The sequence below is a fragment of the Sus scrofa genome, chromosome 3, assembly GCF_054392235.1.
Source record: "Sus scrofa isolate SSC_HxYL_T2T_F1_AM1 chromosome 3, Sscrofa_HxYL_maternal_Yorkshire_Landrace_v2.0, whole genome shotgun sequence".
Classification (NCBI taxonomy): domain Eukaryota; kingdom Metazoa; phylum Chordata; class Mammalia; order Artiodactyla; family Suidae; genus Sus; species Sus scrofa.
The window spans coordinates 119,340,740-119,365,465 of record NC_139385.1 but is presented as its reverse complement, the minus strand read 5'-3'; the positions used below and the strand labels follow the sequence as shown (position 1 = coordinate 119,365,465).

The 24,726-nt window shown below is 36.8% G+C and overlaps 1 protein-coding gene across 47 annotated transcripts in view; it reads left to right on the top strand.

Moving 5' to 3' along the window:
* BIRC6 (baculoviral IAP repeat containing 6) overlaps positions 1-24,726 on the top strand; it is a 256,491-nt gene that overhangs the window by 119,190 nt on the left and 112,575 nt on the right. For 14 of the 47 annotated variants that reach the window (XR_014842322.1, XR_014842326.1, XM_085019684.1 and 11 more), the window contains 15 exons: positions 227-326; positions 3,221-3,435; positions 3,617-3,825; positions 4,691-5,037; positions 5,660-5,879; positions 6,410-6,543; positions 7,268-7,405; positions 9,129-9,256; positions 14,075-14,206; positions 15,517-15,732; positions 16,544-16,727; positions 17,345-17,500; positions 19,982-20,115; positions 20,881-21,034; positions 23,214-23,330. Coding sequence is in view for 42 of the 47 variants with exons in the window: in XM_085019684.1 (XP_084875810.1) it covers positions 227-326; positions 3,221-3,435; positions 3,617-3,825; positions 4,691-5,037; positions 5,660-5,879; positions 6,410-6,543; positions 7,268-7,405; positions 9,129-9,256; positions 14,075-14,206; positions 15,517-15,732; positions 16,544-16,727; positions 17,345-17,500; positions 19,982-20,115; positions 20,881-21,034; positions 23,214-23,330 (2,584 nt within the window). In the remaining 5 variants the exon portion in view is untranslated. The remainder of the gene's footprint in view (positions 1-226; positions 327-3,220; positions 3,436-3,616; positions 3,826-4,690; positions 5,038-5,659; positions 5,880-6,409; positions 6,544-7,267; positions 7,406-9,128; positions 9,257-14,074; positions 14,207-15,516; positions 15,733-16,543; positions 16,728-17,344; positions 17,501-19,981; positions 20,116-20,880; positions 21,035-23,213; positions 23,331-24,726) is intronic. The other 33 variants (XR_014842324.1, XM_085019688.1, XM_085019676.1 and 30 more) reach the window with 3 other exon arrangements.

Here is a 24,726-nt window from a genome sequence, read left to right as displayed (position 1 = left end):
TATTTTAAGTAGGTATTTGCTTAGACATTTAAAAATAATTTGATGTATATACTAACTTTAAAAGGTACAATTTTATTATGCCAAGTTATTATATTCAAATAAGATTGTTTTACTTTACTAAATATTATAGAATGTACATTAGAAAATGAGATGTTTTAATTTCATATTATGGTTATTACAGAGTAAGAGTGATATCAGTATAGAGTTATACTTTTTTCTTTTTTAGAATCCACTTGGTTCTGGTCTAGCCCTTGCGATTTCTCATGCTTCACATTTTCTTCAACCTCCACCTCACCAGTCCATTATTATAGAGCGAATGCATTCAGGTAATCTTTTACTTTCTTAAAATATCTTTCTTCCCTTGTCTGCTGGCCCTTTCAAGACTTAATATTTTGTAGTTTGATTTTCCTCTGCAAATAAATCATATCTGCTCTAGGGAAAAGTTCATTTTCCCTAGAAAAAGAATTACATAAAGCTTAAGCTGTGTGTTTACCAAGTTGAATGGAAGAGTGCTATTGAGTAGGTTCATTAATTCTTCCCAAACAGTGGATTTGATCTTTATATGAATCTTGCCTTTTTTTTTTTTTAGGGCCACATCCGGGGCATAGGGAGGTTCCCAGGCTTGGGGTCTAATCTGAGACGTACCTGTGGCCATAGCCACAGCAACGCAGGATCCAAGTCATGTCTGCGACCTACACCACAGCTCATGGCAACACTGGATCCTTAACCCACCGAGCAAGGTCAGGGATCGAACTTTCATCTTCATGGATGCTAATCAGATTCGCTGAGCCATGATGGGAACTCCTTTTATATGAATCTTATCTGTTGAACCATAGTTAACATAAATATCTGCCTTCGTTGTAGCTGCTCAATTACCATTAACTAAAAATTACATTTACAGAATATTCCTCAGACTAGCATTCTAGTATTAGAACCCTTTCTTGAGAATAGCTGACAGAATTACTGCTAAGTATAATAATCAAGTAAGTATAATAACACTTCTTGGTCTCTAGGTCATTGAAAGTTTACTTTGGCTTTTACCATGCTTATATGCTAGAGACCTGTGATCAAGATAGGTGCTTTCAGTTAAAGCATGTTTACTGATAGACTATGGTCAATATTTACCTTATTATTGTACCATTATTTCTGGGCTTGTGCAGCAACAGAATTTAACAAAATCCCTAGGTATGATTTTTAGGTGGAAGTAACGTGAATATAATGTATGCCATATTACTTTTCATTATATGAAGAGTGGAACCATACTTGCTTTATTGAACTGGGTTGTTTCCTTTTTGGGAGAGAAGCAAAGTGTTAATGGTGTTTTCTGAGGAACTTATCGTTCAATGGTAACATTAGTTTTTATAACATTTAGAGTGAAACTTATGGTTGTCCAGTCTTATAAAATGTAAGCTATTGTTTACACTGTGATTCTTTTTTTTTTTTTTTAAATCTATGAACTTGACTTTGGCACATAAGCCCCCTAAAGAGGAGAATTATGGTGTTTTTTTTTTTTGCTGTTCAGTAGTCTTTCCATTTAGGAAACTTTTGGTAATTGCCTTGTTTTCCCTAAAATAGCTCTATTGATATAGCACTAGTCCTAAAACCTTAATTGGGTTCCTTCACTGTAAAATATAATTATTGTTCCAACCTAATAAAGAAAAAAAATAATTATGATTTTATTAAGGATCCTGCCTACTGTTTCCCTCTTTGAGCTTATTGCTGAAATGTGTGTGATAGAATTAAAATTTTTTTTTTTGGCCGCCTTGTGGCATATGGAGTACCCGGGCCAGGAATCAGATCCCAGCTGTAGTTGCAGACCTGCCACAGCTGCAACATCGGATCCTTTACTCACTGTTTCAGGGCCTAGGAATTGAACGTGCCTCCTAGCCCTCCAGAGATACCACCAATCCTGTTGTTCCACAGTGAGAACTCACTGGAGTGTGTGTGAGATGAGAGATACAAATCTTCTCTTCTGTTTTTCTCAGATCATTCTTACCTTTCAGTAACCTGTGCATCTTTCATTTATATGAGCTTACACAGAAAAGACCTACTACCTCTTTAGTGTGGCCTTCAGGAGTAAGCCTTAAACTTCATTTGTTACTGAGCTGAAGAGACAGTGATGTGTCAAGGGAGAAGAAAGCATTGTTTGAGATAACCTCTAGTTGTCTCCATTGGAAGACCTTCCTAAGGGAATTTTTTTAGTGTGGTAGTAATGACTACATGTGATAAGAGCTTTACTGCTTAACCCCAGTTTAAGATGCAACTCCAAAAGATGTTAAACAGGACTTAAGAAAACCAAAATCAAGTCATACAATTTGGTATCATCTAGTTGTGGGGAAAAAAAAGACAAAATAACTGAAAGAAGAACAGATAGGCACTTTATGGAATTAATCTATGTTCTGTTTTTGATGATTTACTTTTTTTGGCTCTAATGTTTTATGTGTGTATACATGTCTTTTTAGGCCCACACCCACAGCACATGGAGATTCCCAGGCTAGGGGTCTAATTGAAGCTACAGCTGCTGGCCTACACCACAGCCACAGCAACAAAGGATCCGAACCATGTGTGCGACCTACACCACAGCTTATGGAAACACCATATCCTTGACCCAATGAGTGAGGCCAGGGATTGAACCTGTGTCCTCATGGATGCTAGTCAGATTTGTTTCCACTGATCCACAAAGGAAACTCCCTCTAATGTTTTAAACTAAGCTTATAGGTACAGTTGATTGCTTTCATAGTAACAAACTTATTCTGTATTTTTTACTAAAGTCTTGGGATTCAGATTAACATAGATTGATGTTTTAGATGATTTTTGAATGAAAATTATTAAACTTTCCTTTTAATTGTACTTTAATAAGTTGATTTTGTATTTTAAGATGAATGTATCCTGGAGTTCCTGTTGTGGCTCAGTGGAAACAAATCCGACTAGTATCCAAGAGGACACAGGGTTGATACCTGGCCTCGCTCATCAGATTAAGGATCTGGCATCGCCATGAGCTGTGGTGTAGGTCACAGACACCACTCGGATCTGGCGTTACTGTGGCTGTGATGTAGACTGGCAGCTGTAGCTCTGATTCAACCCCTAGCCTGGGAGCTTCCATAGGCCATGGGTCTGACCCTAAAAAAGCACAAAAAAGCACACACACACACACACACACAAAAATTCAAGTTAATTGATGTTTGCTAATTTATGTCAACTATTGCTGTATTTCTCATAGGAGCAAGGAGATTTGTGACCTTGGATTTTGGCAGACCAATACTGTTGACAGATGTATTGATTCCCACTTGTGGAGACTTGGCCTCCTTGTCAATTGACATTTGGACATTAGGAGAAGAGGTAGATGGGAGGCGATTGGTAGTGGCAACTGATATAAGCACCCATTCACTCATTCTTCATGATTTGATACCACCTCCTGTGTGCAGATTCATGAAGGTAAAGAACTTTAAGAAAATGAATTGATATGCTTTCCATTTTTAAAAAAGTAATGGAAAATATTCAGACAACTTAAAAGTATCTTTTTATAATTTATAGTTATTTATCTTTTAAAATATATAGGTCAGTTTTTTATTATTGTAGATGGGTGGGCATGTATATTTATAAGTTTTCATTTCAGATCACTGTCATTGGACGTTATGGAAGTACAAATGCCAGAGCTAAAATTCCATTAGGATTTTACTATGGTCATACCTATATCTTGCCTTGGGAGAGTGAATTGAAATTAATGCATGATCCTCTGAGGGGCGAGGGAGAATCTGCAAACCAACCTGAAATTGACCAGCATTTAGCAATGATGGTTGCTCTACAGGAGGATATACAGTGCAGGTTAGTAGAAAATTACAATGTATTTTAATCTTACTGAAACCCTGTGTTTTGTATAATGTCTTGCATATATTTCTGAAGAAATATCTTTTCATAGTGAACAGAAAAGATCAAAAGGAAGGAGGACACTAGCATGTTCTAATAATATTTAATGCATTAATATATTGTGATTAAATAATTGGTTTTATTTTTTATTTTTTTGCCCTTTTTTTTTGGGCCACACCCATGTCATATGGAAGTTCCCAGGCTAGGGGTCGAATCGGAGATGGAGCCGCTGGCCACACCACAGCCACATCAATGCCAGGACTGAGACACATGTGTGACCTACACCACAGCTCATGGTAACACTGGATCCTTAACCCACTGAGTGAGGACAGGGATTGAATCCACATCCTCATGAGTACTAGTTGGGTTCGTTACTCCTGAGCCACAATGGAAAGTCTGGTTTGGTTTTTTTTTTTAGTGCTAAACAATTTTATTTTTATTTTTTTGTCTTTTTAGGGCCGTGCCTGTGGCATATGGAGGTTCCCAGGCTAGGGGTTGAGTTGGAGCTGCAGTTTCTGGCCTACACCACAGCCACAGCAACATGGGATCTGAGCTGCTTCTGAGACCTATACCACAGCTCATGGCAACACTGGCTCCTTAACCCACTGAGGCCAGATATTGAACCCGCATCCTCACGGATACCAGTTGGATTCATTACCACTCAGCCACAACAGCAACTCTAGTACTAAACAATTAATTAATTCTTTTTAGTGGTTGTTAACTTGTTTTAGGGATTTAATTTTGTGTGTGTGTGTGTGTGTGTGTGTGTGTGTATATGTCAAAGAGAACAATTTAGGAATTTTGTTTATTTTTTTACTTATAGGTATAACTTAGCTTGTCATCGACTGGAAACTTTATTGCAAAGTATTGATCTCCCTCCTCTCAACAGTGCTAACAATGCACAGTACTTTTTGAGAAAGCCAGACAAGGCAGTCGAGGAGGACAGTAGAGTTTTTTCTGCCTATCAAGACTGCATTCAGCTACAGCTTCAACTAAATTTGGCTCATAACGCTGTACAGAGGCTCAGAGTAGCTCTTGGCGCAAGTAGGAAGATGTTGAGTGAAACATCAGATCCACAAGATTTAATTCAGATGTCTTCCACAGAGCAGTTACGTACTATCATCAGATATTTATTGGATACTTTGCTCAGCCTTCTGCACTCTTCCAATGGTTTGTATTTGGCTTAAGTACTTAAAAAGGCTGGAAATATATTTGATGTGATTTTTCTTGCATATTTTATTGTTTTACTATTTCCTGGAGTATTGTTTATTTTGATATTTTTTCTGATGTATTTATGAAATGTGTTTCTAGTTTGACTCATTTTTCTGTTATTTTTATAGGTTTTTCTTACATGGATTTTTAATTTTTTTCTTGAGTTTCTGCTATTGATGTGTGGCAAAAATAATAAATAATATTTGAAAGCACAATAGGGAAAACTGTTAATAAAATTGCTTGTCTAATATAGGACTGTCATTTTCTAGCCAGGAGCTATTTTTGATCACTTCATTTGGTGCGAGCGTCTGCATACACATACATACCACACAAACATAGTCAGACCAGCCATCTGATACACCTAACTCCACATACAAGAAATATAATTGATTTCAGTGCTAATTCTTCTTTTCCTCATGTATTAAGCAGTTAAAACTCTCTCTGTATAAGGAGTAAACAGTTAGTAAGATAACTAGACCAAAATTTTTCTGGTAAAGAAGAAAGCATATCTAGGCATGCAGATTTGATACTACAGCATACTCTTAAATAGGAAATTTTACTGTTTTCTTTCTTGTAATAGGACACTCTGTTCCTGCAGTTTTGCAGAGTACATTTCATGCCCAGGCCTGTGAAGAGCTTTTTAAACACCTGTGCATCAGTGGAACCCCGAAGATACGGTTACATACTGGTCTTCTACTTGTTCAGCTATGTGGTGGTGAACGGTGGTGGGGCCAGTTTCTTTCTAATGTTCTTCAGGAATTGTACAATTCAGAGCAGCTTCTCATCTTTCCACAGGATAGGTAGGTCAGAAAATATTGGAGTAATTTGTTATTAGTGATTTATACTTCCCATAATGTTCAGATTTGGAAATATTGTGAATATGGATCCTGAGTGTGGAGAAATGAAGCATGTCTTTTTAGTTTGGGGAGTGCCCAGTGAAGGGTATATTGAAGATTCTTCATGATATAACTGCACTACATTCTTTAGTGTCCTAAGTCTATGGAGTTTTTCTATCATGTTTACAAGTATTTCTTATTAGATCCTATTACTTTATGTGTCAAATGTATTTTTTTGAGTCTATGATAACATTCTCTCTACCTGATTTTTTTTGTGGGAAAAATAAGAAAGTATAACCAATAGCTGAAAAAGGAGGTAATCTTATCTTCATATTTCCAGATGTAAATCTTGCTAATAACCAGATATTCTATCATTACTCTATTAAATTACAATGTGAAGTATTTTTTAAATGAACGATTAAATTGATTCATACTTGGTATTTTATTTCTAGCTTTCTTTTTTCTTTCTTTCTTTCTTTTTTTTTTTTCTTTAGAGTCTTCATGTTACTTTCCTGCATTGGTCAAAGATCACTTAGTAATAGTGGAGTATTAGAAAGCTTACTTAATCTGTTGGATAATTTACTGGCACCTCTTCAGCCACAGTTACCCATGCATAGGAGGACAGAAGGTATTATTTAAAGTAGTGATCTTTAATACAAATGTAAGATTCCTATAGATACAGCTTTTATAAAATGTCTAGGCGGAAATACTTATTTTAGTACTCATTTCGCTGCACATTTTGTTATTATTTTTAGGACATAGACTCTCTAGAATGACCAGCCTTCATGTGATTGACTTCCATACAGTCATCGCTTTTAAAATGTGTTACCTTTTCTGTATGTGAATTTTGAATTGGAAACAGTTATGATGTGTTATTCCTATACTGTCATAATTAAAATCAAACTCTAGAGTTTAAGCTTTATGGCAGCATTGCTGTTCTCATATCTCTCATGTTGATAATGAGCTTCATTTGAGCAAGAAAATTGTTATTGGAATAAAGATTTAGAACATAGTTTAAAACTATGAATTGTAAATTGGAAGTTTATTTCACTCATCTTGAAATCTAAGAGTAGCATCTTATACCTTGTTTTCTAGTTTATAAGTTATTTGTTAGATTCAAGGTATACTTAAGAATCTATTTTTGTACTATGAAGTATTTGTCAAATCTTCCATTAGATTAAATTTGTTACTTGATTTGTGGCCATAGGCTTCAGTTGTGAGATTTGTTATAAGTAATTACTAGCATTTGTAATTGTATGGTTTTTAGATTTATAAAAGTCTTAATTTTGTAGTTATTTTACCATACTTCGTCAGTAAAGTATGATTTCTTTTTTCCTTCTCATTTCTGTTAGGAGTACTAGATATTCCCATGATCAGTTGGGTTGTTATGCTGGTTTCCAGGTTGCTGGACTATGTGGCAACTGTAGAAGATGAAGCAGCAGCTGCAAAGAAACCTTTGAATGGTAAAGACAGGGAGAGGTTTCTGACAGGTATCAGAAGTTTATAATAATCTGTTGGTGGGAAATTTCAGTGACTGCAGTTTTTCCAGAACTGGCTTTGCCTTGGAGATTCCAGCTGTATGTAACTTAATGTAAAATATTATTTAACTTTACCAGGAATAACATATGTATAAGTGAAGTTTGTGAAAAGGAAATCTGAAGAGTTATTGCAGTTTTATGGTATTTAGTATAGCGTATCCTTCCATCTGCCATTATAAAATATGGTTCTACTGCACTTTCCGTCATGACTCAGTGGTTAACGAATCCGAGTAGGAGCCATAAGATTGCAGTTTGATCACTGGCCTTGCTCAGTGGGTTAAGGATCCGGTGTTGCTGTGAGCTGTGGTGTAGTTCTCAGACGAGGCTTGGATCTGGCTGGATCTGCCCTGATCTGCTGTGGCTGTGGCATAGGCGGGCAGCTACAGCTCCAGTTAAACTCCTAGCCTGGGAACTTCTGTATGCCATGGGTGTGGCCCTAGAAAAGACAGAAAGACAAATAAATAAAAAAATAAAATAAAATATGGTTCTACTAATTAACTACCAGGGACTTTTATGCTTCGATATAGAAATTCCTAGATTTTTGTGAGTTTAATTTTTCTCCATAAGCTTGAAGCATGGAAAGAAAATTTTTTAAATGTAAGGAGATCTAACTGCAAGACTAATTGTTTTTTTTCCCTCTTCCAAGTCAACAAGACTTTATGAACTATCCTCATCTAATATGTAAATACAGACAAATGCCTTAAAATTTGGAATTTTATACACTGTTAGGATTATAGTATTATAAAAAGATATCTTGAGATGTTTTGTAGGTAAATCAGTTTATGCTACACATTATATTCGAATAGAGTGGGGCATTCTTTTCATATACAGGTAATGTGTCATATATATATATTTTTAAAATTACTATGTATCTGTTGGTGAATTTACTTAGTTATAAGATCTAGAGGTAAGACAAAATTAAATACAACTACCTGTAAAATTGGAATATAACAGATAATATGGGAAGCCTTAGTTTTTATTTATACCATTCAGGTATTATGGAAACACTTTGATGGAAGACATTCTTTTAGAGTTTGAAGAATTTGAATTGACTTAACAGAAGGATTGTAGAGAATAGAAAATGAGGTCATTAGGTTAAGCAGACATGAAAGAAAATGATTGTGAATAGATAGAGTGTAGGATTTGAGTCTGAACTGAGCAGAAGAATGACATGTAAAGAATAGTCTGGGCACATTCCAAAATGAGAATAAATAGAGCTATACAGCATGGTTTTTGAACTATTCAACCTTATTTTTGCAGTCATTAACTCAAATTACTGAGTATCCTTTTTTTGCACCTCTGCACAAAAGCATGGAAAATTGAAATAGGCATTAGTGAGCTTTTTGTTGTTACAGTTGAATGACATTATCAAAGTTGCAACGTATAAGATTAATTTTAAACAGTTACGGTGAAAGATAGCAGTTATTTTAAAGGAAAGATTGGAGGCAAAGAGAACTCTGGTCTTAAAGTCTTTTAGGGTCTAAGTTAACCTTTCTAAGGTCAGATCTTCTTAGCAATTTCTTTAATTTTTTCAAAAAACTAAATTTGGTTTTTTAATTTTATCAAAAACTGCTTAATCATGATTAACATAGTTATGTCGTGTAGTCTGGGTATGAATAATACTTTAAAATCACGTTTCACGGAATTATTAACATAACTTTTCCTTGCATTGTAGGTAACCAGTGGAGTTTTATTAACAATAATCTGCACACCCAGAACATAAATAGGTCTTCCAAGGGCAGCAGTAGCCTTGATAGATTGTATTCCAGAAAAATAAGAAAGCAGCTAGTTCATCATAAACAGGTAATTTTCAGTATTTTTGTTTATTTGTTGTAGTGTTTAAGACAATGCATAAGATAGACCTGCCATCAGATCTTCAGTACGACATTTCATGAACTACTTAATTTAGGAAAATTATTTGTCCTTTTTGAGAGTGAGTTTCCTTACTTATAAAATGGCAGTAATAGGTAGTTTACAGCTTTTTGATGATGTCCTTTTTAAACTGTCTACTTCTTCAAATCTCTATTACTGCCATTCTCAGTGAGGCCATCATTTGCATAGTCAAAAGGCCTTGGTTCTTTCTCAGTCTGATTCATTTTTCATGCAGCCCAAGGAATTCTTTTCAGATCATTTTATTCCTTCTTTAAATTATTAGTGGCATCCAGTTGACCTTTGGATGACAGTCAAACTCTTTAACATGGTTTTATTGTATCTGACATCTGCCCATCTAACTTTCAGGTTAGCATTTTTCTCTAGCCATATTAAATTTGACTTCCTGGACCACCTCAACCAGTTTTTTCATCCACGATTTTAGCATGAGCTAGTTTCCAACTTCCTCCCCCCGCCAACCACTTTATTTACAGTTTTGCGTGGATAATCTAACTTATTATTCAGACCACTTCCTCAAAGAGCTCTTGCCTGATTTCTTTTTTTTTTTATTTTATTTTTTTGTCTTTCTGCCATTTCTTGGGCTGCTCCCACGGCATATGGACTTTCCCAGGCTAGGGGTCCAATCGGAGCTCTAGCCACCGGCCTACACCCAGCCTACATCCACAGCAACACGGGGATCCGAGCCTCATCTGCAGCCTATACCACAGCTCATGGCAATGCTGGATCCCTAACCCACTGAACAAGGCCAGGGATAGAACCTGCAACCTCATGGCTCCTAGTCGGATTCGTTAATCACTGAGCCACGACAGGAACTCCTTGCCTGATTTCTAAATTAGTATCCCAGAAAATGTGTTTCCCATGTATCCTATGTTTTTCCTTTTATTATATTTATCATAAGTTTATGTCAGGATTCTTTTTTTTTTCCCTTTTAATGGCCATGCCTTGGCATGTGAAAGTTCCCAGGCTAGGGGTTGAATCAGAGCTGCCAGCCTGTGCCATAGCCACTGCCATGCTGGATCTGAGCCTGCGACCTACACCATAGCTTGCTGGCTACACCGGATCCTTAACCTACTGAGAATCCAGAGATTGAACTTGCATCCTCATGGACACCTTGTTGGGTTCTAAACCCACTAAACCGCAGTGGGAACTCCCAGTTCTTTTATTTTGTTAACCTGAGTTTATAACTGATGTTAGATTCTTTTTTTGTTGTTTGTTTTCAGGGCCGCACCCACAGCATATGAAGGAAGTTCCCAGCTAGGGGTTGAAATTGGAGCTATAGCTGCCACCTATGCCTGCGCAACAGCAATGCAGGTTCCGAGCCTCTTCTGCAACCTACACGACAGCTCACTCAATGCCAGATCCCTGATCCACTGAGCAAGACTAGGGATTGAACCCACATCCTCATGGATACTAGTGGGAACTCCTGATGTTAGATTCTCATGAGCCAGTTCTTTATTACAATTATATTTAAAAGTGTGTCTTCCTCTTTCACTTACATTATGTACAGGAATATATACTATATCCTTGATGCTCGGTATAGAGCTTAGTGTGTCATCTATAAATATTTGTATAGTTGATTTAGGATGAAATGAGATTTTATATGAAAACCCTGAAGATTCGGAAAGTTAGTGAAAGCTTTGGGCTTTTTAAAAAATGTGACTTAGCACTAAATTTTTTTCACTGCCAAGTTCTTCAGCTATCAGCAACTATTGGACTTTTTGCAAGAAAAATGATATGAAGCTTTTCTCTTCTTTTTCTTTTTGAGACTCTTAAATAATTTCAGGTGATACCAATGATCATCTTTTCAAATTCAGCTAAAATTTATGTTTGCTCTATTTACTTTAGGATATAACGATGAAAAACAAACCTAGAGTATGACTCAGTAGATTTTTGTTAGCAATATTTTAGTATTTTATGCTTTATTATGAAGTACATTATTGGGATAGTTAGCAAAACTTAAAGTGGGGTCTGAGGAATAGTCAGTTGGTAGTAGTGCATTGACATTACTTCTCTGCTTTTGGTGGTTGTGTTGTGGTTTTAGGAGGAGCGTCTTGTTTCTGGGAAATACACACAAAAGTGTTGAGGGATGTTTTGTTATCATATGCCAACTTATTCTCAAGCAGTTAGGGAAAAATATTTTTGTACAGCAATGTATATTATTGATTAAGATCAGTATTATTTCAAAATAAATTAAAAATTGTATTTTTTCTTTTTTTTTTAGGATCTCACCCGCGGTACATGGAAGTTCACAGGCTAGGGGAACTAATCAGAACTACACCTACTAGCCTATGCCACAGCCATAGCTATACAAGATCTGAGCCTTGTCTTCAACCTACACCATAGCGCATGGCCACGCTGGATCCCTAACCTACTGAGCAGGCCAGGGATCGAACTGATATCCTTGTGGATACTGGTCAGGTTCATTAGCACTGAGCCACAATGGGAACTCCAAAAAAAAATTATGTTTTTTTTGATTGCAGTTGTTGTATATGTTAATTATAGAACTTTTGGAACAGATGTGGGGTTTTTTTGTTTGTTTGTTTGTTTGTTTGTTTTGTCTTTTTTTGTCTTTTTTTTTTGTTGTTGTTGTTGTTGTTGCTATTTCTTGGGCCGCTCCTGCGGCATATGGAGGTTCCTAGGCTAGGGGTCAAATCAGAGCTGTAGCCACCGGCCTACGGCAGAGCCACAGCAACGCGGGATCCGAGCCGCGTCTGCAACCTACACCACAGCTCACGGCAACGCCGGATTGTTAACCCACTGAGCAAGGGCAGGGACCGAACCCGCAACCTCATGGTAGTTAACCACTGCGCCACGACGGGAACTCCTTTTTTTTGCTTTTTTTTTAGCGCCGCACCCAAGGCATATGGAGGTTCCAAGACTAGAGGTCCAATCAGAGCTGTAGCTGCTGGCCTATACCACGGCCACAGAAACACGGGATCCAAGCTGAGTCTGCAACCTACACCACAGCTCACAGCAACGCCAGATCCTTAACTCACTGAGCAAGGCCAGGGATCGAACCCGAGTCCTCATGGATACTAGTGGGGTTGGTTAACAGCTGAGCCACGACAGGAACTCAGGATTTTTTTTTCTTTTCTTTTTTTTTTTTTTTAGTGGCAACACCCATGGCATATGGAAGTTTCCAGGCTGGGGCTTGAATCAGAGCTGCAGCTGCTGGCCTACGCCACAGACACACTTGGTCCAAGATGCATCTCTGACCTGTGGTGTGGCTTGCAGCAATGCTGGATACCTAACTCACTGAAGTAGGCCAGGGATCCATTCCACATCCTCATTGAGACAATGTCAGGTCCTTAACCCGCTGAGCCACAATGGAACAGTTTTCTGAAAAACTGTTTTTGTAGTCTTTCTTCTCACATTCACATATATTTTTCTTCATATATAGAGATAACAGCCAGGACGACATTTCTTTATAATGGAATATTAGTTCTTTTTCTTCCTGATAACAAAAATATGTAGCAACAGTAGAAATTTAGGAAATACTCTTTGATAAGGTAGACATAACTTACAGTTATGGCTGTAATATTCTAGTGAATTTCTCTTTAGAGTAATGTTCTGTATTTTCAATATATGGGAAAGTGGTTAAGTCATTCAACAGATTTTCAAGGTCTTACTAGGCAGAATTTTTTTTCTCCCTTTTGGTCTGTTTATTTTAGCCTTCTAGTGGTTGCCAAGTATAGGAATGGGATAGGAGGGAGAAGGGACTGTTCAGTGTTAATTCACATTTGTGGTGGAACAAATGTGTAAATTCTAGGAAGTTTCCTTTTGGCACAGCAGGTTAAGGATCTGGTGCTGCTGCAACTGTGGAACTTTCACATGCAGTGGGTACAGCCAAAAAAAAAAAAAAGTGTAGAATTCTATACAACTGAAAATACATAAACACACACACATAAATGAGTATAAGTGAAACTGGAGAAATCTTAATAATTTTGGTAAATTCTAACAATGTCATTACTCTGTTGTGATAGTATAGTGTTTTTATGCAAAATGTTGTTATTGGGGAAATTTGGGTAAAGTGTACAAGATCTCTGCATTATGTCTTAACAACTGCATGTGAATTTACAGTTACCTCGATGAAATTGTTAATTAGTAAAAAACATAGACGCACCAAAAAATGTACTACTCTTGAAGGAGATTCCCATTAAAACAAAACTGAGTGTATTGTACAATAAAAGTATTTTCCCCATTTACTTAGAAAGAATGCTTTTCCTCCATTTAAAAAGTACGCCTATCAGTCAGTCTCATTAGTGGCGTATGTAAAAAGGTATTCCAGTTATTTTCTCTTCTTCTCTAGATAAAGAATTCATTCTTTTTTCTTTTTTTCATTTTTGGCTGCTCCCCAGGATATGGAATTCCTGGGCCAGGGATCAGATCCCAGCAGCAGTTGCAACTTATACTATAGGTGTGGCAACACTGGATCCTCTAATTCACTGTCCTGGGCTGGGGATCAGTCTATGTCCTGGCACTGCAGAGATGCCTCCAATCCCGTTGTGCCACAGCAGGAACTCCTGACTAATTCTTAATTGCAGTATGGGAAGATTTCAGTTGGGGATTTGGTAGTGATTTTTAATCAGCAATACAGTTAAAATTAGATTTTTTCGGAGAATTTCTTACTCCATTATTAGTTTGATGTATGGATTCTGAGGATTACAGTAATTTAATTTGTTCTTTTTAATACTGTTAGCTGTAAGATTAACTTTTTTTTTTTTTTTAAAGCAACTTAACTTACTAAAAGCAAAACAGAAGGCTTTGGTGGAACAGATGGAAAAAGAAAAAATACAGAGTAACAAAGGATCATCATATAAACTTCTTGTAGAGCAAGCAAAATTAAAGCAGGCTACCTCAAAGGTATGATCTATACTTTTTAATGTCATTATCTTAGAAAAGTCACCTTTGTTTTACTGTTTTAAATTATTTAATAGTTAAGTATCTTTAATAATCATCAGGAAACTTAAATACATTTATTCTGCCTATCAGTAGAAAAATCCATTTTATACACTTTTTTATTAAAAAGGTACCATTTCACTCAAGGAATTATATGATTAATGTGGCCTTAAAATACTTTTCTGGTGTATTTCCTTTAAAGAGGTTTGTGTTCCAGTAAAATGAAGGAAATGTAGTTTTTCTAGTGTGTCCTTTGTGAGTGAAATTGGAGGTCAGTGATTTGTAAACAAAATTTTAAAAAATAGCAACTTTTTAATTTGGGGGATAAAATTTATATTTAGCAATCAAGTTTATTGTGTATCTGTAAATACGAAATTAGTTATTCCTTCAGATTTCGAAATGAAGTAATATTCTATTGTTTTTGTGTGTATGTCTTTTTTAGGGCCGCCCTGCAGCACATGGAGGTTCCCAGGCTAGGCGTCAAGTCGGAGCTTTAGCTGCTGGCCTACACCACAGCCACACAGCAACGTCAGATTCCGGGCCGTGTCTGTGATCTACACCATAGCTCACAGCAAGGCCAGATACCTAACCCATTGTGCGAGGCGGGATGGAACCTGCATCCTCATGGATCCTAGTCAGATTCATTTCCTCTGAGCCACGGAAACTCCTCTATTCTTAAGATATATAGGCTTCTTTACCATCTAATTTTTATGAATTATGTTTAAGACATTTTGGTAATATTTATTTAAAATGTTAGATTTGACCTGATTAGCCTTTCTGTAGAATTTCACCATTCTGAAATTTGGTTATACATCTGATACCTTACACTAAGATAGAATACAAGACATATTGGTGAGTTTTTAATATTTTAATAACCCTTTTTTTTTTTTTTTTTTTTTTTTTTTTTTTGCTTTTAAGGGCTGCATCCACAGCCTATGAAAGCTCCCAGTCTAGGGGTCGAATCGGTACTACAGCTGCCAGCCACAGCCACAGTTACATGGGATCTAAGCCATGTCTGTGACCTACATCACAGCTCATGGCAATACTGGATTCCTCACCCACTGCTGAGGCCAGGGATCATCATGGATACGAGTCAGATTTGTTTCCGCTGCACCTATAATCTTACTTTTTGAAACGTAGGGTTTCCTAAAAATTTTGTCTTTTAAAAGTTGTAAGTTTTCTGAGCGAATATTTTCATTCCATAAATAAATTTGTACTGGAAGAATTCTCATTCTGTAAACATTGATTTGAATATTGTTAATTTCTGTGTACAGCACTTTAAGGATTTAATTCGGTTACGTCGGACAGCAGAGTGGTCCCGTTCTAATTTAGACACAGAAGTTACAACAACAAAAGAAAGTCCAGAGATAGAACCACTTCCATTTACCTTGGCCCATGAACGTTGTATTTCAGTAGTCCAGAAACTTGTCCTATTTCTCCTCTCCATGGATTTTACCTGCCATGCAGATCTCTTACTGTTTGTTTGCAAGGTAAGTAAATTAATAGACATAATTTATAATTACCTGCTTAGAGGATAAGAAAAAGAATTAAGAAAAATGCAATTTTAATTTATTTTTAAGAGAAATAAAAGTACTTTCATTGGCTTTTCCTTTTATGCAGTTTAGTTTTGGTTTAATGTGCCTTGGAAGATATTTTATTTTATTTATTTATTTATTTATTTTGTCTTTTTGCCATTTCTTGGGCCGATGCCATGGCATGTGGAGGTTCCCAGGCTAGGGGTTGAATCGGAGCTGTAGCCGCCGGCCTACGGCAGAGCCACAGCAACGCGGGATCCGAGCCGCGTCTGCAACCTACACCACAGCTCACGGCAACACCGGATTGTTAACCCACTGAGCAAGGGCAGGGACCGAACCCGCAACCTCATGGTTCCTAGTCAGATTCGTTAACCACTGTGCCACGACGGGAAATCCGAAAGATTTTTTAAATATTTGTCACATATTTCTCAGAGACCTAATGTATATTTTTAACCTAGTTGAAATTAGATTAATGTAGACTTGAAATGTAGGTAATATGAGTATGTCTTTTTCCAGTCGACCTTCTTTTTTATTAATTAAAATAGAAAATATGTAATTGTCAAATTATAGCAATGAAGGTTGTATTAAACTATTCAACCCACATTTTAAACTGGATTTTAATATTTCATCTGTGAAATTACGTTTCTTCTACAGAGAATTATTTTGAAATCAAAAGCATATCTCATTGAAAACTGTTAATTGCTTTATTTTTGGAGAAAATGTGTAATTGTTATTTAAGTGTATGATTTTATAAAATGTGTTACAGGTTCTTGCACGCATTGCGAATGCCACCAGGCCAACTATACATCTCTGTGAGATTGTGAATGAACCCCAACTGGAAAGACTGCTATTACTTTTGGTTGGAACTGATTTCAATAGAGGAGATATATCTTGGGGTGGTGCTTGGGCTCAGTATTCCTTAACTTGTATGCTACAGGATATTTTAGCAGGTTTGTTAGGATTTGTTTTTAATAGGGTATATCAAAATTAGCTTGTCACTGCTGGACTAAATAGTTAAAGGCAATTGTGACATCTTTCATGTTACAGCAAAAGCAACCATGTAGAATTACTTTTGTCTTTAATTATATGACAGTTGTGTTAAGTGGAGGAATTTATGGAGTACTTGGGTTGTTAAAGTGCAGGGATATTGGAGTAGCTGGCTTCCTTATAATACCAGTAGTGGGCTGCTTCCTACTTCTCTATTTGTACTTGAGGAAGGTACTCCCTGTTCTTTATTTTTTTCATATATAAAATAAGCATAATAAAAGTACCTTCCTTATAAGATTATTTTGATGAATAAGTGTTAATTCATGTAAAGTGATTATAATAACTCTTTGTTCCTATTACACATTTTGCATTTTCCACTAGATACTTGTTTTTAGCATTTAAAAGAAATGCACTGGGTCTTATCAGTTCCTATATAGGTGGGGATTCATTTGCTTCAGAATCTTTTATGGTTGGAATAGTATACATGCTGTTCTTTAAACTGGAGGAAAAATATGCTGTGGTATGTTTTGGATGTCTGTTTCTAAGTTACAAAAGCAATCGACGATCTTCTTACCTACAGGAGAATTGCTGGCTCCTGTGGCTGCAGAAGCCATGGAGGAAGGAACAGTGAGTGATGATGTAGGTGCAATAGCTGGCGACTCTGATGACTCTCTTCAGCAGTCTTCAGTTCAGTTGCTGGAAACTATAGATGAACCTTTGACACATGATATAACAGGTACAGTCTTTGAATTATGTTTTATTTAAAATATCCTTTGGCTCTTTTTTAAAAACATGAAAATTATATCTAAAAATTATGAAAATTAATGAAGTATAAAATTAAGTTTTTATATTAAGCCTTTGTCCTTAGTAACCATGCCAGCTATTTCCCTGATAAATGTTTTCCTTTGATTCTCTAACTGCTCAAAATAATACAATAATATTGGTCTGGTTTGGCTACTTGAAGAAATTACAACCTAGAAAACAGATAAAAGACAGTAGTGAAGATAGTAAGGTTAAAGGCTTATTTTATTTTTCTTTTTTTCTTTATTTTCTGCCTTTCAAAAATTATAATGGGTATCCTCACATTCAGTCGTTAGTGGTGTACTCCCTACTTTTTAAGACTCTGTTTTTGTTATTTCCTATATATTGCAGGTGGTGTGGTCATTTCACCTGTTTCATTCTTTAATCTTAGATTATTTCATGATTTTATCCTTTCTACCTGGTGGTTCCTTTATCTGGGGTTAGACTTTCTTCTCTTGTTTGCATGATGAACTTCTTTTTTTTTTTTAATAGTATGCATATAATTTTTTTGTTTTGTTTTATTAAAGTATAGTTGATTTACAGTGTTTCTTCAATTTCTGTTGTACAGCAAAGTAACTTAATCACACACAGTTAACTGTGCTGTACAGTAGGCCCCATTGCCCATCCATACCAAATATAACAGTTTGCATCCAAAAATCCCAAACTGCCCATCCATCCCTCTCTCTCCCCTTTCCCCCTGGCAACCATCAGTCTGCTCTCCTCGGCCATCATCTGTTGCTGTTTTGTAGATAGGGTCATCTGTGCCATATTTTAGATTCCACAAACAAGTGATATCATATGGTATTTGTCTTTTTCTTTCTGGCTTACTGCACTTAGAATGAAAATCTCTAGTTCCATCCATATTGCTGCGAATGGCATTACTTTATCTTTTTTATGGCTGAGTAGCATTCCATTGTATATATGTAGCACATCTTCTTCTTCCATCCATCTATCAGTAGACATTTAGGTTGTTCTCATGTCTTGGCTATTGTGAATAGTGCTGCAGCGAGCATAGGGGAGTGTGTATCTTTTTCAGTGAAAGCATGATGAACTTCTTATCTAAGATTCACATAGGTAGTTCCCATTGTGGCTCAGAGGGTTACGAACCCGACTAGTATCCATAAGGATGTGGGTGTAATCCCTGCCCTTGCTCATTGGGTTAAGGATCTGGAGTTGTCATGAGCTGTAGTGTAGGTTGCAGATGTGGCTTGGATCCCATGTTGCTTTGGCTGTGGCATAGGCTGTCAGCAGCTTCAGCTCTGAATCAACCCCTACCTAGCCTGGGAACTTCCATATGCTGTACATGCAGCCCTGAAAAGCAAAAAAAAAAAAAAAAGATTCACATAAAGCATGCTTTCCTCCAAGAAGCTTTTTCTATTACCACTAGCAATGTTGGAGACTGCCGTTGATGCTGTCTCCATTCTTGATTGTCTGTGAAAGCACCTTCCTTGTGGTAGTTGGTTTAATTTCTGTAGGGTACCCTCAGCTCTGAAATTCTGCTCAGGTCTTGGAGGGTAAACATTGGTTCTGTTAATCTTTATATACTCAAAACCCTAAATATAGCCTGGCATATTCTAGGCATTCTATAAATATATGTTAAATAAAAGAGGATGGGAAGGAAAGGAAGATAAGGGTTGTAAGGCATAGAAGGCTAGTTAAGAATGTAGAGTCATCTGAGAGTGAAATAATTTTAATTCATAATAGAAAAACAAGGTGAATAGCAGTCTTAAAATTTAAATCTTTGCATTTCACTTTAATATTGGGTATCATTTCCTTAACTGTTGGACGTGATTTAATGAATTACATATTGGAGGCAATAAATGAAAAATACTGCTCATTCTAGAAATGGTTAATGTTTATAGAAGGAAAGTTTATGCAGCTTGACTCCAGAAGGACTAATCCTATGGTCTTTTTCTTTAGGAAGTCACATATTATTGCACTGGTGTTTTTAAATGTATGTTGTAGGGTGATACATTTGCATACTTCTTTATGCTTAATTGTCAAGGATAAAATTTATAAATTTTTTTTTTTTGGTCTTTTTGCTATTTCTTTGGGCCGCTTCCGCGGCATATGGAGGTTCCCAGGCTAGGGGTCCGAATCGGAGCTGTAGCCACCGGCCTACTCCAGAGCCACAGCAACGTGGGATCCAAGCCGCGTCTGCAACCTACACCACAGCTCACGGCAACTCCGGATCGTTAACCCACTGAGCAAGGGCAGGGACCGAACCCGCAACCTCATGGTTCCTAGTCAGATTCGTTAACCACCGCGCCACAACGGGAACTCCGAATTTATAGATTTTGATAGCAGTCGATACACATTATATATATAAGTCAAGGAACTTTCTCTGCAATTAAAATGTATTAATTAAATTTTATGTTATATACTCTACAAAAAAATCACTTTCAATTATTTGAAGGTGCACCTCCTCTTTCGTCTTTGGAAAAAGATAAAGAAATTGATCTTGAACTACTTCAGGATCTAATGGAAGTTGACATTGATCCTTTAGATATTGATTTGGAAAAGGATCCTCTTGCAGCCAAAGTTTTTAAGGTATGATATACTAGAATATTTAAAATTAAAATCTTTCATCTTATACTTTTGTTTTATTAATTACTTAAAAGAGGGTAGTATACCTAATATAACCCATTATTCAGTTTACTCATAATTTTTCTTGGGAGTTCCCTTGTGTCACTTCAAGTTAGGGATCTGATATTGTCACTGCAGTGGCTTGGGTCACTGATGTGGTGTGGGTTTGCTCCCTGGCCCCAGGAACTTCCACATGCTATGGGTGTGGCCAAAATATAAAAAAAGAGTTAAATTGTTTTGGGTACCATAGTAGATTTTTTATTATATCAGTGGAAGAGTATAAGGAGAACTCACACCCTTTAATCAGTACAGCTTATACGTTAATACGAACCACAAATTAGTATGGAAAGTATAGTTATGGACTGTGGACATTTGAAGTATCATTTAAGCTCATCCAAGTTGAGTTCATTGCAGTCTACTCTTTTGTTAGCTATAAATCATTTTTCTAAAGGAGATACATGCCTGATTATTTTGGTTTATTTTGTGCGTCAGATTTTGTTAAGGATTCTAGTTACCTCTCAGATTCTCATAAATAAGGTATTTTTAGATTTGGGGATAAGACAGAATATTATGAACCTTTCCTATAGATCAAGATTGTATGTTTTAGGAATTTAAAGAGTGAAGAGAATGTTTACTTTGTAACCATATTTGAGTTTAGATAATGTAAATAATATGTACTCTTAGTGAAGAGGCAAAAATAAACCACAATTTTTTCCCTGTTCTTTTAAGCCAATAAGCAGTACATGGTATGACTATTGGGGTGCTGATTATGGCACCTACAATTACAACCCCTACATTGGAGGTCTGGGGATTCCTGTAGCAAAGCCACCAGCAAATACAGAGAAGAATGGATCACAAACAGTTAGTGTTTCAGTGTCTCAGGGTAAGTGTGTGTTCATATTTTAAGGCATAAACTAGTCTTAAAAAAAGTCTTCAATTTACGTATGCCATGTCTCTTGAGAATTTGAGGATAAGTATATGCCAAGAGGGTTTATTATCACAGGGATGCTGTGAAAGTGACTGACACTCAGAGCTGTATGTCAGTTTGGAAGAGCTTCTATTTATGGTTTATCATTTATTTCTCAAAATAATACCTCCAAAATAGATTTGTGAGTTATGTGACTTAGTAGTTGTAATTGTGCTTTCTTTTATTTTTATTGTTAGTGATAAATTGATAAATCATGTTGAGTATTCTTTTTGCAGTCTTCTACTCATATATGTGACTTTTTTTTAATAAAATATTTTTTTTAAATTTGAAACAATCGTACATTTACTAAAAAGTTGCAAGTATAATACAGAGGACATTTGGTATCCTGATCCATTTGAGAGTAAGTTGCTTATCTGTTTTTTGGCTTTATTTTGTGTTTTGCAAAGCAGAACATTTCTTCTACATAAACATCAGGAAGCACATTCTACCGAAACCAGGAAAGCAACATTAGTACTAACTTTAAGACTTCATTCAAGTTTCAGCATTTGTGTCTAGTAATATCCTTTATTCAGAAGGATCCAGCACAAAATCATGTGTTGCATTTACAGTTGACCTTTGAACAAGGTGGGGGTAGGGATGTCTCCTCCCACATAGTTGAAAATCTGTATACCTTTGCAGTTGGTCCTCCCAGTCCAAGGCTCTGCATACTGCATTCAACCAAATACAGATCATGTAGTATGTATTTTTGAAAAAAGTCATTGTATAAGTGTACTTGTGCAGTTCAAACTGAGTTGTTCAGGGGTCAGGTATAGTTGTCATATCTCCTCAGTGTCATTCATTCTGCCATAATTTCTTTTTGCCAGAGGTAGCTTTCATGACCTTGATGCTTTTAATGTTTATAAGCCAGTTATTTTGTAGAATGTCCCTCAGCTTGGGTTTATATGCTGTTTCCTCACGACTAGATTGGCAGCTTGCGTCTTTGGCAGAAATATCAAGAAAGTATAGTGTTTGGGTTTTCTTATTATATCCTATTAGGTGGCTCATGATTTTAACTTGGCCCACTACTGGTGGTATTGATTACTTGATAAAGATGTCTACCAATCTTTTCCAATGGAAAGTTATTATTTTTGCCTTTGTGAAAAAAAAGTGGGGGGGGGTTGAGGTGGCAGAATGATACTTTGAAACCATTCCTTTTTTAAAGAATTTATTAGTTTCTTTGTTTAGATTTGTATAGACCAGTAGTTTCCTGTTTTAGTCATTGGGTTGTAATTTGTTATTATCATTATTTATTTGTTTTTATTGAGGTGAAACATAGAGAACATATAATTTACCACTTTAGCCATTTTTAAGTGTGCACTTCTGTGGCATTAAGTACATTCACAGTGCTGTCTTTATTTATTTTGATGTTCATATTGTCCCTGATTAGACCAGTGGTATCTTCTTTATGCTGACCTCTGTCTTTGTGACATGTCCTTATGTTTCTTTGAGCACTTCCTTTTTTTCTGGTACAACAATATACTCTAGGCTCATCATTTACTTTCCCTTCCCCAGATGGGGAATTAGTCACTTCATGAGTGAAAAAGGTACTTCAAAATCTTTTTATAGAGAGATGTGACTAAAACCTCAAGATTTGAGTACTAGATATACTTATTTCTAATTTTCTGCCATTTCCATGCACTCTTGATGGACAGATCTAGGAATTGTGTACACACATTTTTTGTTTACATTTAATTTCTGTATCTGTCCATCTACGTAGGTAGAATGCCATGAGTTCACATTACTACATTAGTTAATCCAACTGTAATTTTACTCCATATGCTTTGTTTTACTTTTCTCCTTTCCCATATTTCTCTTTTCTCTGACAGTGAGGTACTGCTTGTCATTATCCGTAATTTGTTTGCTTCTTTTATCATTGTTTCACTTATTTGATCTACCTTTCTCTATATATCCACTCTCCCATCTCTAGGCTTCTTTGCATAGATGCTCTGCTACCCCATGTCAGGTTGTTCTGACCTGAGGACACACTCCTTACCCTGTTTTGGGTTCAGATGTCACAATTTATTGTAGAAAGTAGTACATGAGGAGTAACTATCAAATAGCTTTTATCTTTTTTTCTTTTAATTGCATTTTGTAGCCCTAGATGCTCGCCTAGAAGTTGGACTTGAACAGCAAGCAGAACTTATGCTGAAAATGATGTCTACCCTGGAAGCGGATTCCATTTTACAGGCGTTGACAAATACATCTCCTACATGTAAGTGAAAGTCACCATTCTTAGAATAATTTATCTGTTGGTTATGTGCAAGGACAGATTTTTTAAAAATTCCGTCTAGTGTGAGTGTGAGAGGACTCTATGTGTGTGTGTGTGTGTGTGTGTGTGTGTGTGTGTGTGTGTGTGTGTGTGTATCACCTCTCCCTGTCCAAGTTAGTAGCAAGTGAAGAAATAAGACAAGGAGTTAATGAATTGGGAGAGTAGAGGGGAGCAAAATACTTCCATGTACTATTCTTAAGTTCAGTCCAAAAACCTAAGTTATGTTTTTGTTGTAGTGGTGTGAAGTTAATGAAATTCCTGGAAAGGCCTGCATAGCTAGTTGCCTGGGATTCCGTTGCATTATATCTAAACCTGTGACAAAGTGAATTTTTTAGGTTTTTGTTTTTTGAGGGTTTTTTTTGTCTTCTTATGGCCACACCTGAGGCATTATGGAGGTTCCTAGGCTAGGGTCTGGATCCGAGCTGTAGCTGCTGGCCTCTGTCACAGCCACAGCAGTGTTGGGTCTGAACCATGTCTGCGACCTATACCATAGCTCACGGCACCACCAGATCTTTAACCCACTGAGCAAGGCCAGGGATTGAACCCAAGTCCTCATGGAGATTAGTTGGGTTTGTTACCACTGAGCCATGACAGGAACTCCCGATAAAGTGGGTTTTTTTTTTTTGTTTGTTTGTTTTTGTTGTTGTTGTTGTTGTTGTTGTTGCTATTTCTTGGGCCGCTCCCTCGGCATATGGAGGTTCCCAGGCTAGGGGTTGAATCGGAGCTGTAGCCACCGGCCTACGCCGGAGCCACAGCAACGCGGGATCGGAGCCGCGTCTGCAACCTACACCACAGCTCACGGCAACGCCGGATCGTTAACCCACTGAGCAAGGGCAGGGACCGAACCCGCAACCTCATGGTTCCTAGTCGGATTCGTTAACCACTGCGCCACGACGGGAACTCCAAAGTGGGTTTTTTAATAGTAACATGTTTATCATCCTTGAAGACCTAGATAAGGATGACAGCCAAATGGGCCTAATTGAATTGCAGGATTGACAGGATTTACTACCTGATTATCTGTATCAAAAGAAGGAAACCTTTTTATAATAAATGACCAGGTATTAAATATTTTAGGCTTTCAGGTGCTATACAGCGTGTGTAGCAAGTCCACAAATCTGACTTTGTAGCAGGAAAGCAGCCATAGACAATATATACCTAAATAAATGGGTTCAGCTATTAAAGAAACCATGTCATAGAATCTGGCGGCCTGTGAGATTTGGCCATTAGGAGGATATGGTTTGCTGACCTTTGATGTTGTGTTAGATTTGGGTAGATCCCCTTCTGTCAGGTGAGTACAGCTAAGATAGCAGCCTGTTCATCTTATAATAGGAGCTGTACT